At 27.5% G+C, this 18,751-nt stretch overlaps 2 protein-coding genes across 7 annotated transcripts; both read left to right on the top strand.

The window, feature by feature from the left end:
• Positions 1–1,189: 1,189 nt before the first annotated feature.
• Positions 1,190–4,622, top strand: LOC114166389 (Ribosomal L18p/L5e family protein). 6 transcript variants are annotated; one of them, XM_028051108.2, is made up of 4 exons: positions 1,190–1,497; positions 3,173–3,329; positions 3,655–4,064; positions 4,410–4,622. In XM_028051108.2, exon 3 carries the CDS (start codon positions 3,665–3,667, stop codon positions 4,052–4,054), a length of 390 nt encoding a protein of 129 aa, XP_027906909.1. In that variant the 5' UTR covers positions 1,190–1,497; positions 3,173–3,329; positions 3,655–3,664; the 3' UTR covers positions 4,055–4,064; positions 4,410–4,622. The 6 variants fall into 6 exon arrangements, with proteins under 6 accessions (XP_027906909.1, XP_027906910.1, XP_085524035.1 ...); XM_028051109.2 differs by having other exon boundaries at positions 1,191–1,497; positions 4,425–4,622; XM_085667909.1 differs by lacking the exon at positions 4,410–4,622 and adding an exon at positions 1,626–1,822 and having other exon boundaries at positions 1,193–1,497; positions 3,655–4,263.
• Positions 4,623–7,357: 2,735 nt separating this feature from the next.
• On the top strand, positions 7,358–12,061 carry LOC114167610 (protein NUCLEAR FUSION DEFECTIVE 4-like). The gene is made up of 3 exons (XM_028052716.2): positions 7,358–7,851; positions 10,477–11,360; positions 11,502–12,061. Exons 1-3 carry the CDS (start codon positions 7,534–7,536, stop codon positions 11,977–11,979), a joined length of 1,680 nt encoding a protein of 559 aa, XP_027908517.1. The 5' UTR covers positions 7,358–7,533; the 3' UTR covers positions 11,980–12,061.
• Positions 12,062–18,751: the final 6,690 nt, after the last annotated feature.

The raw sequence follows: 18,751 nt of genomic DNA, 5'->3' as shown, positions 1-18,751 counted from the left end.
TATCTAGGTAAAAGTACTATCTTTGAGCGAGCGGGTTCGATAGGGTGTTATTATCTCCCTATCGCGTAACGAACTCCCATATTCAAAATTTTGTTTTTGTAAACTTATCTTGTAAGTGTAATTTTTCATAGATTTTTACATTGTTTTTGGCTTGTAATATTTTTCCCATTTGCATTTTGAGTCTTTGGACCTAAATAAGTTTTATCTTTGGACCTAAATGACATATGTTCCCAAATCGATTTATGTTTTGCCAAAAGGTCATAAAGATCTATGGCTATATATATATATATATATATATATATATATATATATATATATATATATATATATATATATATATATATATATATATATATATTCTGCTTCCATTGCACTTCTTTTTCACCATATTTGTTTAATTGCTAGTTAGTTTTTTGATAATTTGAAGAGATTGGATGAATTTTTTATACTTCTTTCTGATTATTAAGGTTAAAAAGTAAGATGTATTAATTCCATGAATTAACAAATAAGAAAAGACGACTTGTTCAAAAAAAAATGTCTGGGAACCTTAATTATATTGCAATTAAGCTTACTAGTCTATGATTCTAGCTCTTATAATACAAGATATTAAAAACACTCAGATACTTATAACCACGTCACAATAGTGTATGACAAAAATTCCTCAAAAGAATTAGTTAGATTATTTCTTAAATGTAATAGATGATTCTCCAAAAAGCTCAAATAATTAAAATATTTTGTAGATATTAAAAAATGGCAGTGTTAAAACAAAACCATAAAATGCATTTCATGGTTAGTGTCAACATTAATTTTGTCGGAATAAATAAAATTGATTTGCAAAAATTTTAAAAAAATAGATAATAAATAATAACGTTGAAAATGTTTCTTTTCACAATTTTGTTTTAATCATATCTTTTCTTTTTAATTTCTACATCATTCACATTTTCTTTCTACTCTTTAATTTTATTTTAATTTTTTTAAATACATACTTTTTGCTTTTATTTTCATCCTTTGCTTTCTTTTATTTTATTGTTTTTATTTTACTTTATATTCTTTTTATTTTATTTTATTTTATTTTATTTTATTTTTAATTTTTCATCTTATCTTATTTTATTTTCGTTTTTTTTTTGTTTTTTTTTTTGTGAATATTGTATTAAAAAAATTAATTAAAATGAAAGAAAAAGGTGAAAATTGAAGTGAACTGGCTGTTCCAGAGACCCTTCCCCTCTCATGCAGAAAAACATTGATCTTCATAGTTACTCTGCACCCATAGGTGGCTGGAAGGTAAACTGCCTCATGCTTTTGATGATGGGCAAAAATTCAAACATAGAATACATAAAATGGGAAACTAGCATGATAATAAGGAGAAGGGAGTCATTTGAAGTCCAAAATACAGTTGATAACACACAACAAAAGGCAACAGAGATCGGGTGCAGCAAAGGAACCCATCCAGGCTGAAAAAGGAAGAAGGTGATTGGTGCGTTGGGTTTCATCATCAAGGTAAGTCTCCCTAGCTTCTTAACTTTTGATGCTGGTATTTAGGAATTCAGCATTGTTCATCCAATACGCAAATTCATTGACACAAACCCAAACAATCCTCACCTCCATCACCATCCAATCTACAACAGAACACAATACAGATCAAAACAGAGAGGAAAGAAAACGAGAGGGGCGACGATTCGGGGAGTTGGCTTCTCGCCGGCGATGCTTCCGCTGGTGACTGGCGTCGACGGCGGCGTGTCTCGCCGGCCGTGGGACTTGCGGCAGCGGCAATGGAGAAGGGGCTGCCCTAGGTGAAGAGAAGAGAGGTTTTAACTTAATTAGGGTTAGTGAAAAATTGGGTCTCACCCTGTTCGGTTTTCTGGCGCACCCCTAATGTTAATTTTCTACACAGATGGTTATTCATTTCGTGCACTTCCATTCATGACAATCCTGCACCCTGTCTTGTTTTCGTTTCTTGGGCTTTTGCTGTATTATTTACTTCCTCTTCGTCGTGCACCTCATTAAATTCTGCACCCTGTTTTCACTTCATACACCCCTATATTCTGATAACTCTGCACCCTTATGTGCGTTGTTTGTTTGGGCCTGTTTTATTAGTATGCTACGTGTAGCTGGATGTTTACTCGCCTTGCACTTCTTGTATTATATTATATCCGTTTGTGTTTACTCATTCTTCACTGTTTACGTTTACACCTCTCATGTCTTTACTGATTGCACCTGTTCTTTTCGGTTCACATCCTCCATCTATTTTTACGTATTTTTAGATTTTTAATCATTGCACCCCACTGTTTACGGCTTGCACCCTCCCATGCATCTTGTTTCTCTTTTTTACCTAATTTTTATTTATTTATTTATTTATATAATCTCACATTCATTTTATACACATTATTTTCTTGAAAACCCAAAAATATTTAAAAATCATAAAAATTCACAAAAATAGAAAAATTAGGAAAAGTAAATTTTATAAATTTAGATCTTAGAGAATAAAAATTAAATTTATAAATACTAATAAACCAATTTAATATATATATATATATATATATATATATATATATATATATATATATAAAGATAAAACATTAAAAAAATATTCGTAAGAACTAAAAAAAATTATTGAAATGATGTACTTAGAAACTAAATGAATAACTTTAAAGTATAGAAAGAATAAAAAAACTAAAACATCAATAGCAGAGGTAGTATAAGAAAGGTGATTTAGTTTGGGGGAAATCTCTCAAATATGCTTCAAAATTGATGTGTATTCAACACCTCATTTCAGTATGATATGCATGCATAGCATGAAGTTTTTATGTGATAATTACTCCCTTCTTTGGACTTATGTGATAATCACCATCATAGAAGAGACCCATCAGAAGGCTTAGTTCAGTAACTTTTACAAATGATCTTGCAATAAGCTTATTTCAGAGTTTAATGAGTTTTTAATTAAACTGTTTACATAAAAGCATTCAAATTGGAGGAGGTTATTCATATACTTTGGTAGTAATAGCATTTCTTAGTCTTTTTTCATGACAGCACATCAACTGTTTGATGAAATGTTTCACTCAATTGAACTCAATTGTACCTCGTCTCTATAACATGCATGGGACTGGCGGTTAGAATTTGAATAAATGCTTAGAAACCACTAATTTTTTTACTGTTTGTGTTGTGTATGTTGTAGATCAAAGGTGAAGTCCCTATCTTTTTGTACTGCACTTGAACTCCACGTTGAAGCTGATAATGAAGTCTAAGGAAGCTCAATACAACAACGTTTAGTTTGAACTGCATTTGTCAGAAGCTTGGACATACAACGGATACCTACCAACAACCAACAAGAGGTACTGTGTATGGTACTATAGATTTTTGTTAATCAAAATATTTGATTTTATAATTTAAGATGTATAGATCATTAAATCACCCATCGTATTGGAGAAAACCTGTTATTAAAGCAGAGTCCTGCACTTGGTAGGCATTTGTTAGGGTATAGTAACTCACCTTTCCAAGATGCTCATGAATTCTAGTATCTTAATGGCTCTGAGTTGATGTGCGCTCTGAGTTGTAAAAAGTGCCTAATGATACTAATTTCATGGATTAGCAAGCCAATGGTTTTTATATTTAACATGGGAAACTGATTTTCATGCTTGGTTTTCCATCCTCTATCAGACAACTGAAAATGCCGGTTATGAAGCGATATGTTCTGAGATTGTTCATATCATTGAAGTATATCACTGCAAACGTGGTAGACAGAAGCAACGGTCGAATTGTAGCAACATCATCCACTGCAGAACACAGCATTAAAGAGTCACTTGAGTGTGGCAGGTCCTGCAATGCTAAAGCAGCAACTGTTGTTGGAGAGGTATTGGCCAGGAGGCTCAAAGTTGAGGGCCTCGATGAAGGAGAAGGAAGAGGGATTCATGCAAACATAGGTAAAGAAGTAGGGAAGAAAGGATTTAAGAACCAAACCAAGGTTTGGGCTGTTATGAATGCTCTCAAGAACAATGGAGTCAAACTCATCCTCGATGATGAAAACGATGACAAAAATTCTTGGCCTAGTTCATCATAAAGATATCATGGTGAGTATTCTTCTAATAACTTTATGCAACAAAAAACACATGGAAGTATTATTCAGTCTTGTTTCTTAGAAGCATCTGTGTGTCTGAATTCAATTGGAAATCCTTAATTTAGCTATTGAAAAATGTTAGCAACATTCTTTAAGGATACTCTTATTATTGGCTAAAATTTATTGAAAATCACAAAATTGTGTTGCTCCTACTTTATTTATTGAGTTTTATCTAAGATTGTGTGATTTTTTTATAGATTTTAAACGATAGTAAGAGTATGTTACAACAAGCACTTTTCTTTACTTCTTTTTAGTTCATTTCTGATAGAAAATCAGATTAACTTATCAGTTATACCAGATGCTATCGTTTCAGGTACAATCTACTGAAATATGTAATTGGATTATCATTTCTTGCATTTCACATCTATTTGGTAACTATTTCTTCCTCCATAGTTTCTTCCTGCACCTCCATAAGGTACGAGAAATGTCAAAATTACCTATTATCTTATTCAAAATTACATATTACATTTCAGATTAAATAATTCAAAATACATGTTTTATTTGTATTGCAGAATGCATGATCTGAAATACAAAATTTGTCTTTTTTACCTTCTCGTTTTGTGATGAACTCTCCTAGTTTTTTCTTTTACATTTTTCTGACGATAATAAATGTACCATCATCTCATTGATTACGAGATCAAATAATAGGATATTTGAATAAAAATAAAAAATATTTTCAGTATTAACAAATAAGGTTGTATTTGGGTACTGAAAACACGTGAATTATCATAGCCAACCAAATAATGGAAGACTTGCATTGTGGACCTTTGTTTCTGTCCACCATTCAAAACTCAGTGGACTCCTTTCATTGCACTTTATCTTATTTTAAAATCTTCTGCTCCTTAACAACGTGGAGGACCTCCAAATAATTTACCTTTCGTATTCTTGTGATCATATTTTTTTACAAAATAAGATATTTTTTCTTAAATCTGAACTTTTATGTTTTGTTTGGATTGAGAAATCAATTTAAAGAAATGAAAAAACAAAATAAAGAAAGAGAAAGAAAAAAGGGAAAATACTATTATTTTTATTAGAAAGAAGAGTAAGAAGCGAAAGAAAATATTGTGAAAGATTGAGTTATTTAATTTTTATAATAATTTTAAATTACTTATTTTTATTGAATATTGTATGAAATAGTTTTATTGTCCATATTTTAAAAATTAATTTAGATTTAGTATTTGTCTATGAAGCTCAGAAAACTCATAGATGCCCGATGCGTACAATATTTGTATAATGGGAAATGATACTTTGAGAGAGTTTTATTTTGACAAACTTTAACAAACAACTATTTTTTGGTAAAAAAAATTCTAAAACTTTATTACTTTATTTTTGTAACCCTCATAAAAAGTAAAATATTATTTTATTTAGTAACTTTATCAACTTTATCAGGAATTTATAGGTTAAATATGTTTGTGTTCCATTAATTTTTGGTAAAAATTGAAATTAGTCTCTCATAAAAATTTTGACTCAATTTAGTTTTTCAAACTTTAAAAATGTTCGGACTTGTTAACAAATTGTATTAAATTTATTTGACATTTCAAACGTGTTTCAAGACAGTTTCTTAGCTGGAGCAAAAATGTGTCAAGAAGGATAAACAATCAAATGTTCTTATGAAACTTTTAAAATGTTAAATAAACTTATAAAAAATTGGTTAAAAAACTAAATCCAAATATTTCTAAATTAACTCAAAATTTATTTATCAATAAATCAATTTTGTTATATAATACATATCGACAAAGTGTCCTCGCCGTGACCTTCTCTTGAATTCTCAAAACTTCTTTCGTTCCATCCCCGCTGGAGCAAAGAACCGATTTCACCGGAGTGAAATTCCGTACTTATCCCAGCTCTCAAGGTTATCTTTATCATAATTTTTACATAACTCTAACACAATACTAATAAGAATAAATACAATTTATTCTCTAAAAATTCATAAACTTGTATCGCATAAATTTTTATTATAATTATAGAAATAAAAAATAAATTTTATACGATTATTATTTCCACTTATTAGATTCATTTTTTATTAGGTAATAATACTTTTAGATTGTTATATTGGATTTACCATATCTGTAGATAATTTTAAAGATATAAATATTGATTTTTAAATTAAATAATTCATAAACAGTATAGATTAGTGTACCTTAATCTTTCGTTTTGAAAATTACAAGTGTCAGTATTTCTGTCATGTCCCGTACCCAGTGTCAATGCTACATAAATATTTACAATTTTTTTTATAATTGTTACCCACGGGTTAAATTAAATTATTATTCCCATCATGAATACAAGAAAATATTTACAAATTATAATAATATCAGCGCATATAATAATGTAAAGAATTATACTAAATAATAAAAAAAATGAAATGAAATGAGAAACTTTTTAAAATTATTATATTAAGTTAAAAAGTAAAATAATATATTTAAATTGATGTTACTATAATAATTAAGTGGATGAATATAGTACAACAAAATAACAGACAAAATATAGTTAAATCACTATAATAGAAACCAAAAATACATATAAGATCACATCTCTTATTTAAAAGGGTCAATATATATATATATATATATATATATATATATATATATATATATATAATTCTAAGCGAAAAACAATTAATAATAAATATATTAGAACTATCAAAATGATTGAAACTGGCGAACCAATTTGGTCCATACGAATTGAGTTGGGTTGAAAATTTTGTACAAATTTTAATATGGATTAATTTTTAATCTAGTCAACCTAAATATTGGTTCAATCAAATTAAATCTGTGGTGAATCGTGTTGACAAGCTAATCTGCAAATAAAATGTTACACAAATATTTTTATTATATTGGACTTTACATTTGAGTCGGATTTAATTGTTTTTTTAAGCTAACACATTAATATTTTTGTAATTTTAATTTATAATTAAAATTAATATATTTTTGGATTGCATTTGAATTTTATTTAAATTTATTTAAATTTTAATTAAAATTACAATTTAGTTTTATTTAAATTAAAAAAAATAAAAATTTTTAATTAAATAAATTATTATGCTAACCGTTTAACTTACTGATCCTAACAAAGTCGGATTTACATTTTATTGACTCACAAATAAATAAATCAAATCAAATTAACTCAATAAATAAACAAGCCATTGTGCGTCGAGTAATATTTAGACGAAATTATCTATTTTTACATCTCTAGAATATATATAAAAGAACCACTTTACAATAATTTGTATAATAATCCAAAAAAGAAGGAAGATAGAGACCAACACCAACCATTCTCTCTGAAAGCAGCAAAGTCCAAAGAGAAGATGAAAAGAAAAGCATTTTCCTCTGATTTTTTGTTGGTGTTGGTTGAAGAAAAGTTGGTTGAAAGAAGAAGAAGTAGCAGAAACGAATAACGAATTGCAGCGATTGATGAACGGTGAATGAATGAATCCGATGGTGGGGGAATCAAGAAAGTGGGTGGTTCTTGGCGCATCAATATGGTTGCAGGCATTCACCGGCACGAACTTCGATTTCTCGTCCTACTCTCCAGATTTGAAATCTGTTCTTGACATAACTCAGCTTCAGCTCAACTATCTCTCTGTGGCTTCGGACATGGGAAAGGCCTTTGGATGGTGTTCGGGTCTCTCTCTCCTCCATTTTCCTTTCTGGCTTGTTCTCTTCCTCGCTGCTTTCATGGGAGCTTTTGGCTATGGCTTCCAATGGCTTCTCATTCATCGTTTCATCACTTTGCCTTATTCTCTGGTTAGTCATTTTATTCGGAATTCGGATTTTTTTTAATTAATTTCTCCACTGTATCTTTAAAATATATCGATTTTCATTAATTTTAAAATTTTAAAATATATTAAAATTAATTTTAAAATATCAAAACAGTTTGTTTTCAATATTTAGCAGAAGACATTAAAAAAAATTCAACAGGAAAATTGGACTCTTTTCTTTAGTATATACACTTATTTTCATTTCTTTGCATTTTAATTTCGTACATTCATAATTTAGAGTTGTGAATCTGAATTTTACGGAATTAAAAAAGGTTAAATATTTAAAAGAAAATTATTGAATAATATCATTTTGAAACATTAAATAAATTTTATTAAAATTTAGTTAAAAAAATTAAATTTACTTATTTTTTTTAAAATTGATAACTGAATTTAACTAAAATTTTGAAGAGAAACTGTTTAGTGGTAAAAATATATTTAATTTAATTAAAAATAAGAAAATTAAATATTTTAAAATAAAATAAAATAAAAATGTATTGTTTTAAAATATTAAATTAAAAGTCGTATCTTTCCGATCCTGACATCTATCGCTATACCACAAATAATTTTTATAAAAAATTCGAATTTAAATTGTCGGCCAAATTTTTATGCTGTTTCTTACTTTCAAAAATACATTGGTTTACCCTGATTTTTAAAATATATCAAAAGCTCCTCTAAAATATCATTTCTCACTTACATTTATTAATAATTTTAATAAAAATTCCAAGTTTTTTTAATAATGTTTCTTACCTTCAAAAATATATTGGTTTATCTTAATTTTTAAAAATATATTAAAAAGTCCTTTAAAATATTAAAAGTAATGTATTTTAAATACATAATAGAGAGAGAAAGTAAAAAAAAAAAAAAACCTTACCAAACAAGCTCGATTAAGAAGTTTTCAATCTTTCATGAATTTAGTAAAGTGGGTGGATTACTCATCGTTAGTTGGTTAATAATTTAGAACAAAGGTTAGCATTTGTCTTATGTACTTTTATTTTAGTTTGGAGAAGTTTTTTCATCAATAAAAGAAAGATAAGTATTAGTTAAAACTAATTTGTAAAACTGATTTTTGTTGTCATTTTTTTTTTAATTTTGGTTATTCATTTATGAGTTTATTTTAGTTTGTAAGAAGTTAATTATATTTTTCTTTCTATTTTATTTTTGTCGTTTAGAGATGTATACGAGAAGTTTCATCAAAACTTATAGTAAACATTTATAAGATATTGGTTTTTATTTAATACTTTTAATTGCTTATTTTTTAATTTTTTAAAGTATAATATCTTTTTACTTTTATTTAAAAATAAACAGTTTGATCCTTTTTTAAGTAACAAGTATTTTAAAAATTAGATATTCATGGAAGGAGAAGAAACTAAAATGCTAAAAAACTTAAGTTAGACTCCAATTCTCACCCAACTCACCCAACTTATTCTTATATTTCCCTTCACTTTTTTTTCTTAATTTATAGCAATCAAATAACTTATTTTATAGCAATAAAATTAGTGTAGTGGTTCACCTAATCCATTAACTTTTAGGATTAGGATTCTGTATTGTTTAAAAACTCTACCAAATCACAATAGCAATAAATAAAAACATATAAAAAAAAGTCTCATTTCCTTGTAAAATAAACTATACTAAAAAGTTAATAATCAACTATTTTAATCTATGATTTGTCATCTTTATATCACATAAGGCACTACTCATAATCAAGTAAAGTCACAATTTACAACCACTTTATCAACTTCACCTAAGTCTTAACACTTTATTTTCTAATACTCTAAGATGCAACTAAAATAAAATTGTGCCTGAATTTAGTTTTATAATAAAAAAAAATGCCCTTTTTCTCAACTAACTAGATTGTTGGTGGAGTTGATCTTATAGTTGCAAATTGGATAGGATTATATTAAGACTAGTATTTTTTTTTTAATATATGTTATTTTTTTCTGTATTTACTAGTTAAGAATATAATTTGTAATCATATATTTAATGAACAAAATTATTTATCAATTATATCCAATAATTTTCTCCAATTCCTCTTTAGAGTAAGTGGGGTTATCTTATTTAAATCATGAAGCATTCTTGTGAAGTTTTTCCACCATTTTGTTGTTAGTTCACCTACCCTTTCCCATCAAGATGGGGTAGGGGTATGAAGATTTAAGTATAAGTCAAGTCAAAATCATAATAAAGATTATCCAATGATAATCACATAATTAGTTGATAATCACTTAATTATTTATCAAAATATCATTAGATGACTCATGATACTATTATTATAAAAGAGTTGTATATAAAAAAAAAAAAAATTGTTAATACATTATTTCCCTATTTTGTGTTCTATATTGCAATTTTTTTTTATATTTAATGCATGAATTTGCCTAACTCCCTAAATTTTAAATATATCTCATATTTTCATTGGTTATTCTAACTCCATGTTTCTTGAATGGCAAAATTAGGTAGCTTAGAATATTTGTGAAACAACTTCAAAGGATTTAATTTACTGTATAAACTAGGTGCAATATCTCCATAAACTATTCCACAAATCAACTAATATTATATCTCTTCAAACTATTCAAATTTGATTGCTACTAACAAAAAAACATTTCTACACATTCAACAGGTTTTCTTTCTCTGTCTACTTGCTGGTTGCAGCATCTGCTGGTTCAACACAATCTGCTATGTCCTATGCATCAGACATTTTCCCACAAATCGTTCACTTGCATTGTCCTTAAGTGTTAGTTTCAATGGTGTGAGTGCAGCTTTGTACACTCTCATTGCCAATGCAATAAACTCAAATGATGACACTCTCTACCTATTACTCAATGCAATAGTTCCAATGCTGGTGTCTCTTCTAGTACTCATCCCAATTCTCCATCAACCACAACCTCAACCACATTCTATTGACACCATTAAGCACGATTCATCAATTTTTCTCTGCCTCAACATCCTTGCCCTTGTCACAGGCCTCTACCTCATCTTCCTGTACTCCTTCTCTTATACAGTTTCCATTGCTCGTGTAATCCTTGTAGGTGCCATTTTTCTCCTTCTGCTGCTCATTTTTGTTCCTTCTGTTGTGTATTCTATGAAATCTTCTTCCCTTGCTCGCTTTGCTCTCCCCACAAGCTTTTCCTTCTACTACTCAGTATTCACTCGCGCTGACCCAGATGACAATGAGCTGTATCAAGAGCTCATTAGCATCGAGGACAGCGCGAGGAGTAAAAGTGCACTGAGCACAAGAGAGAAGAAAAGTGTGTGGGAGAGAGAGCAGCTTACAATGTTGGGGGAAGAGCATTCAATTAAGTTGCTGGTGCATAGATGGGACTTTTGGTTGTACTACATTGCATATTTCTGTGGAGGAACAATTGGTTTGGCTTACAGCAACAACTTGGGACAAATTTCCCAATCACTAGGACACTATTCTCATACTTCTTCTCTTGTCACACTCTACTCCACATGTTCCTTCTTTGGTCGCCTTCTTGCAGCCGCACCTGACTTCTTAAACAGGTACTTTTAATGGTCTTTGTAGGCAGTGATAAAGTTAACTAGAATTTTTATAGAATTGAACTAGACTCATGCAGAAAACTGTATTGAGGTTCACTTTGATTCCCTTCTCACATTTTGGTATTCAAATATGACAATATACAGGAGAATGCATTTTGCAAGAACAGGATGGTTTGCAGCAGCCTTGGTGCCAACACCAATTGCATTCATTTTGTTGGCCATATCTGGCAGTGGAGCAGCACTGCACATAGGCACTGCCCTGATAGGGTTGAGTTCAGGCTTTGTGTTTTCTGCAGCAGTTTCTATCACCTCAGAGCTATTTGGTCCAAACAGTGTTGGAGTGAACCACAACATCCTCATCACCAACATTCCTTTAGGTTCATGTCTCTATGGCCTTCTTGCAGCTTTGGTTTATGATTCCAATGCAGAGAACTCAACCCATGATATTTGGCTGCAAGAAATTTCCATGTGCATGGGGAGAAAGTGCTACCTGCAAACCTTCATTTGGTGGAGCTGCATTTCAATGGTGGGGTTGCTTTCAAGCTTCTTGTTCTTCTTAAGGACTAAACAAGCTTATGATAATTTTGAAAAGAATGATAACAAAAACAACATAGCTACATGATAAGAAAAACTCTTGTATGTAAAGAAGATTGTATCATTATTTTTCAGGTGTTGATCAATTATAAATAACCTAGAGTTATATATATGAGAGATCTCACTTTCACTGATGATGAAGAGAAATTAATAATATATAAGATGGATGCAAAATTTTACTTTATAAAGTTTTGTAAAGTTAAATTAAAGATAAACTCACTCGTTATTAAAACGTTGCTTTAGATAAAGATTATTGATTTTGTAATGAATCGATAAGTTTTATTGCATAATAAAAATTTAATTGTGCTTTTAGTCCAGAAGTTTAGGATAATTTTTATTTTGGTCCTAAAATTTTAAAAATCCATTAAAATGATAAAGAAAAGCTATTTTAAATGTATGTCGTATTTAGTTTTGTACTAAAATTGTAAATTTTCTAAAATCATGGAACTAGAATCAAAGAAAACATAATTTCATATTACAATTGATTCAAATTAATTTAACTTGAAATGTAATGGTAGATGTTATTTGAAAGAAAATATTATTTCAAGACTAATTATGCATAAGTAAAAAAGCCTCTCTTTTCTTTTCTTTTTTTACTTTTATCAGTTTTATATATATGATTTGTTACATTTTTTTTTTCATTTCATTTTACATAGTAAGTACTAAAAGAACATCACTCAATCATTTGCTTGTTAGTGTTGAAGCTTTTCATTTTATTGCTATTCGAGTTTTCAAAAGGCACTTTAAATATTCAATTCTTATCCAAATACTCTCTTTTTTAACATACTAGGCTTATAAATGATTAAAATAAATGTATTACAATAATAAAGAAAAATTGAATGTAGGTTAGTTAAATGTAACACTGGTAGACTGACCTCTGCATATGTGCATACGTATGAGTTGTATTTTTTTATTTTGTATATTAAAATAATAAAGTAGTAAAAATATTATATAATAAAATATCATGAAAATTAAATTAAATTATTATAATTGTTATTATTAAAATAATGTAGTAGTAAATTTAATTGATATGATAATAATTTTAGTTTTAAATATAATAAATAAAATTCATATTACAATATCATGCAATTAATTGATTTTACGAAATAATTATAATAGTCTTTGATTCGTTGCATAATTTGTTTTGTTTTTTTTCTATTTTTTACTTCAAATCTTTTTAGAATAATAATATAATCTTTTTATATTTATTTAACCTTTAAAAATATTAATATAAATTATAAATTTTTAAAGAATTAAAAATCTATTTAACAAAAGTATTCAGTATAATAACGTTTTTTATAATTAAAAAAAACACTTCTAATAATAACACCAATATGAATCGTAATAATAATAAAAATAATAATGATACCATTAATAACAAACTAATGATAATAATATTATTATTTATGCCATAAATATTAATGTCAATGATAATACTAAGGCTAATATTAACGATAATGATCTACAATTATATATAAAGATATACACCAACAACGAACAAAACAAATATAAAGGACAAATAATTGAAATATGATTTTGTAGTAAATAAAATTAAGAGGTGTGCTAACTATAATAATAATAATAATAATAATAATAATAATAATAATAATACCATTATAGTAATATCTCGTAGTGACAATAATAATAATAATGATAATAATAATAATAATAACAACTACCTATATAAATACATATATACAGAGATACGCACTTCTTGTGCACTTTTTTATTTTTACAATTTTATCCTCTTAATTATTATTTGCTAAATTTAAATAATTCTTCATAATAAAAAATTATTTACCCGTTTTATCATTTTATTAATTTTAGTAACTATTTTTTTAATTCAAATAATTACACATATACAGGAATAAAATGAATAACAAAACAAATAAGAAGTGCAAGTAATTAAGATATAATCCCATAGTAAATAAAATTAAAATGTGTGTCTAACTATAATAATAATAATAATACCACTGTAATAAGCGTAGTTATAATAATAATAATAATAATAATAATAATAATAATAATACAACTACACATATAAAAAGATAAACATCTTTAGTTCCTTTTTTGTATTTCAATTTTATTCTCTTAATTACTATATTTTAAATTTAAATAATTATTCATAATAAAAAAATATTTTTAGTTTTACTATTTTACTAAATTTAGTAACTATTTTTTTAATTAAAATAATTGTTCAAATGTAAAGATAAATGAACAACAAAACAAATAAGAAGGACAAAATTGAAACATGATCGTACATAACAAAAGTAAAATGTGACCATAATAATAAAAACAATAATAATAATAACTATTATAATACTTATAGTTCTTAATAATTATAATAATAATAATTTAATAATAGAAATAATTATAGTTAATAATAATGATGATAATAATATTTATAGTTGATAGTAATAATGATCATAATAATTATAGTTGATAATAATAATGATAATAATAATTATAGTTGATAATAATAATGATAATAATAATTATAGTTAATAATAATAATTATTATTATTGTAATTATAGTTAGAGTTAGAGATGACAACGGTCGGCTATGGATAGTAATACTTACAACCCAACTAGCAAAGCAAAAAAAAAAAATTCACTCATTACCTTTCTGTTTATTCGTTGGGTAATCGCTTAAAAAATATTTACAAATTTTTTTAAAACTCGTGAATACCCACATACCTGCGAATATTTAAAATATATATATATATATATATATATATATATTACAAATTTATTAAAACAAATTATAAAAAAGTAAAATTAAATATAAATTAAATTAAATTTTAATTTTAATTAAATTTAAGCTAATAAAAAATATTTTTAATTTTAATTTTAATTAAATTTAACTTAATCAAATAAAAATAAAATTTTAATTTTAATTTTTTGCGAATAACAGGTACCGCATGTACAGTAGTATGATACCCACACCCGACCCATTTATAAGTGGGTATTAAAATACCCGCTACCTTCTACTCGTAGGTATTAACTATCCATAGCAGATTTTATCCGCAGATACCCGCGAGCGCGTATATTTTTGTGATCCTTAGTTAGAGTTGATAATAATAATAATAATTATAGTTATAATTGATAATAATAATAATAATAATAATACAAGAATAAAATAATAAATATCACAAAAATTATGTTATATTGTTGTATATGTTATTATTAAAGTAATGAAGTACTAAATCTAAGTGATATGATAATAATTATAGTTTTAAATATAATAAATAAAGTTGATATCACAATATGATACAGTTAATTTATTTTCCGAAATAATTGTAATAGCATGTGACCGTGCGTGCACAATTTCTTTTAATTTTTATTTCAAATCTTTTTAGAATAATAATATAATTGTCTTTATATTTTTTAACCATCAAAAATACTAATAATAATTTTAATATAAATTATAAAATTTTTAAAAGGTTAAAATATATTTAGTAAAAGTATTTAGTATAATAACATTTTTATAATTAAAAGAAAAATACCTCTAATAATAACACCACGGTGAATAGTAATAATAATAAAAAATAATAATAATGATACCAATAATAACAAACTAATGATAATAATAATAATATTTATGTTGTAAATATTAATGTCAATGTTAATACTAAGGTTAATGTTAACAATAATAATCTATAATTATATATAAAGATAACAACAAAACACATAAAAAGGACAAGTAATTGAAATATGATCTCGCAGTAAATAAAATTAAGATGTGTGTCTAACTATAATAATAATAATAATAATAATAACATTATTATAATAATAATACAAAAACTACATATATATATATATATATATATATATATATATATATATATATATATATAAAGAGATACACATCGTTTTGTGTCCTCTTTTATTTTTACAATTTTATCCTCTTAATCATTATTTTTTAAATTTAAATAATTCTTTATAATAAAAAATTATTTGTAAGTTTTATTATTTTACTAATTTTAGTAAATATTTTTTTCATTTAAATAATTACACAAATATAGAGATAAAATGAACAACATAATAAATAAAGAGCATAAGTAATTGAGATATAATGTCATAGTAAACAAAAGTAAAATGTAGGCCCGCATTACCACCCTTAGTAAAATGTGTGTCTAATTTTAATAATAATAATGATAATAATAATACCACTATAATAATATCACGAAGTGATGAAAATAATAATAATAATAATAATAATAATAATAATAATAATAATAATAATAATAATAATACAACTACTTATATAAAGAGATAAACATCTTTAGTGTCCTTTGTTATTTTTTCATTTTTATTCTCTTAATTAGTAAATTTTAAATTTAAATAATTATTTATAATAAAAAAAATAATATTTTAGTTTTATTATTTTACTAATTTTAGTAACTATTATTTTGAATTAAAATAATTGTTTAATTGTAAAGATAAATGAACAACCAAACAAATAAAAAGAGCAAGTAATTAAAACATAATAAATATGTATCTAACCAAATAATAAAAATAATAATAATAATTATTATAATAATTATAGTTCTTATTAGTAATAATAGTAATAGTAATATAATATTAAAAATAATTATAGTTAATAATAATGATAATAATACTTATAATTGATAGTAATATTGATTATAATAATTATAGTTGATAATAATAATGATGATAATAATAATTATTATTATTATAGTCATAATTGATAATAATAATAATAATATAAAAATTAAATAATTATAGTTTATAATATTAATTATAATAATAATTGTGACATCCCATTTAATATAGAATAAATATACTAAATAAAAGTCACATAATTATAGTAAAAGTAGAGCACCAAACATAAAGTACAAAGGACTTTACAGTCATCTAAATATACCAAAAAGAAAAGCAAAGGCATTACACAATGCCATGAACAAGAACATTGAGTGCAACAGTTTTACAAAAAGACTGCTCTTAGAGCAAGAAATTTCAAAGGCATCAATGCCTTAAGGCTGCTCATAAGAGCCACAACTAACTTTTCCAAACTAGACTGCAACGTCACCTCCATCAGATCTATCTTCAGGAATTCTCCTATTTGCTTACACCAATAAGGTGATCATCGCAAAAGAGAAAACAAAGCAAAGAACAGACACAAAGGAAAGGGTAAACTAGTGTAAAAATAATTTCAACATGGCATTTAGTAAGCCATATTAAACAATTCTCCAAATAGGCAACACAATAGGCATTCAACATGTGATAGCAAACAAACAGGACATTATGACTCAATTATTCGAATACATATAATAAGATCGGATTCACTGGATGCTTGCACTTGTGGTGGCCTCTACTGCTTTGCAGAGTCATTGCCAATGGGTTTCACCCTGCCACACACAAGGTTAGCCTTCAATCATCTAGGGCCATTATCCTGCCAAAGACTAGGGTCTCTCGCTACTCTCACCACTTGAATCAGTCTGCTCTACGTGAGACTAACTAATTCTTTAGAGTATCGGGATACAATCCTTACTTGAATCCTTATCTAATTATATACACTACAACACCACCATGAAATCTCAACCAACTAGCCATGATTCATGATTTAATTCATACCAAGCTTATCAATTCTAGTTCATAAAATCTCATAAGACATGCAGAGCCCTATACTTCATGCATTTCCAAGATATACAACCCATCATAGATGAAACAAGGGAGTAAAAATCAAATTTGCACCATTCTCGCTTAGGCTAGAAGTCTTCGCCCAAGCGACATAGATTCTCTCGCTTAAGCTAGGCATCCTTGCCTGAGCGAGAACTACGACAACGACACAGTGAATGTTCTGCGAGTTCTCGCCTAAGTGGGCCTGGGCGAGATCGCTCGTCGGCCAAAACTAAGGTCCCTCGCCTGAGCGACAACTCGAGCAGAGAACACAACATGTTTCCACGAGTTCTCGCTTAGGCGAGACCTTCTTGGCTGAGCGAGATGATTTATCGCTCAAAATGAAAGCTCTCCGCCTAAGCAAGAGCTCGAGCAAAAACCAGGGCGAGCTTTTGCTATTCTCGCCTAGGCGAGAAAGCTCGCTTGGGCTAAAATACCAATTCTTGCCACTGTTCACACATGCAGCAACCAAATATTAAATACCAAACAACATTTCAAGGTTTTCCAAGCAACTACAATAGCACACAAGCCATATAAACATGAAGCAAAGCTAAAACAAGCAGAATATAGTAAAAACATGTGAACCCTAGCTTCCCTTACCTGCTTAGATGCTAGCAAACGCAAACAAGCACTTAACTTATGAGTACCACAGCGCCAATAATCAAACAATGAGTTGGAAGCAAAACGAGCTTAGCTAGCTCGTAGAAGAACGTGATTGAAACCCTAGCAGAGCTTCTGCTTCAGAAAAGAGAGGGAGAATAGGAACAATTTCTGAAAATGAGACCAAAATGAGAGTGAGGTGTTGAGTGTGGGGTTCTGGGGCTCCCTTATGGGCTGACTTTGGGCCCCTTATGAGGGTCAGGCCCAAAACTCTATTAGAGCTGGAAAAAAAGTGGGGCTTACAATCTCTCCAACAACAAAAAATTTTGACCTCGAAAATCAAGACATTGACAAGAATGATGGTCCTTCCCTTGAGTTCCTTAACTTGGCGATCTTCTAACCCAATTGGTTGTACCTTCACTGTGAGATCCCCTCTGACTTGCACATCCTAAGCCTCCAACACATGAGATGGGTCAAACACATACTTTCTCAACTGAGAAACGTGGAAAACTGGATGGAAATTAGCCAACTGAGGAGGTAAAACAATATCATAAGCC

This window comes from Vigna unguiculata, chromosome 10 (assembly GCF_037176805.1).
Source record: "Vigna unguiculata cultivar grain cowpea cultivar isolate G323 ecotype 2 chromosome 10, ASM3717680v1, whole genome shotgun sequence".
NCBI classification, from domain to species: domain Eukaryota; kingdom Viridiplantae; phylum Streptophyta; class Magnoliopsida; order Fabales; family Fabaceae; genus Vigna; species Vigna unguiculata.
Note: the sequence above shows the minus strand (reverse complement) of the source record. Positions and strands in the feature narration are given on the sequence as shown.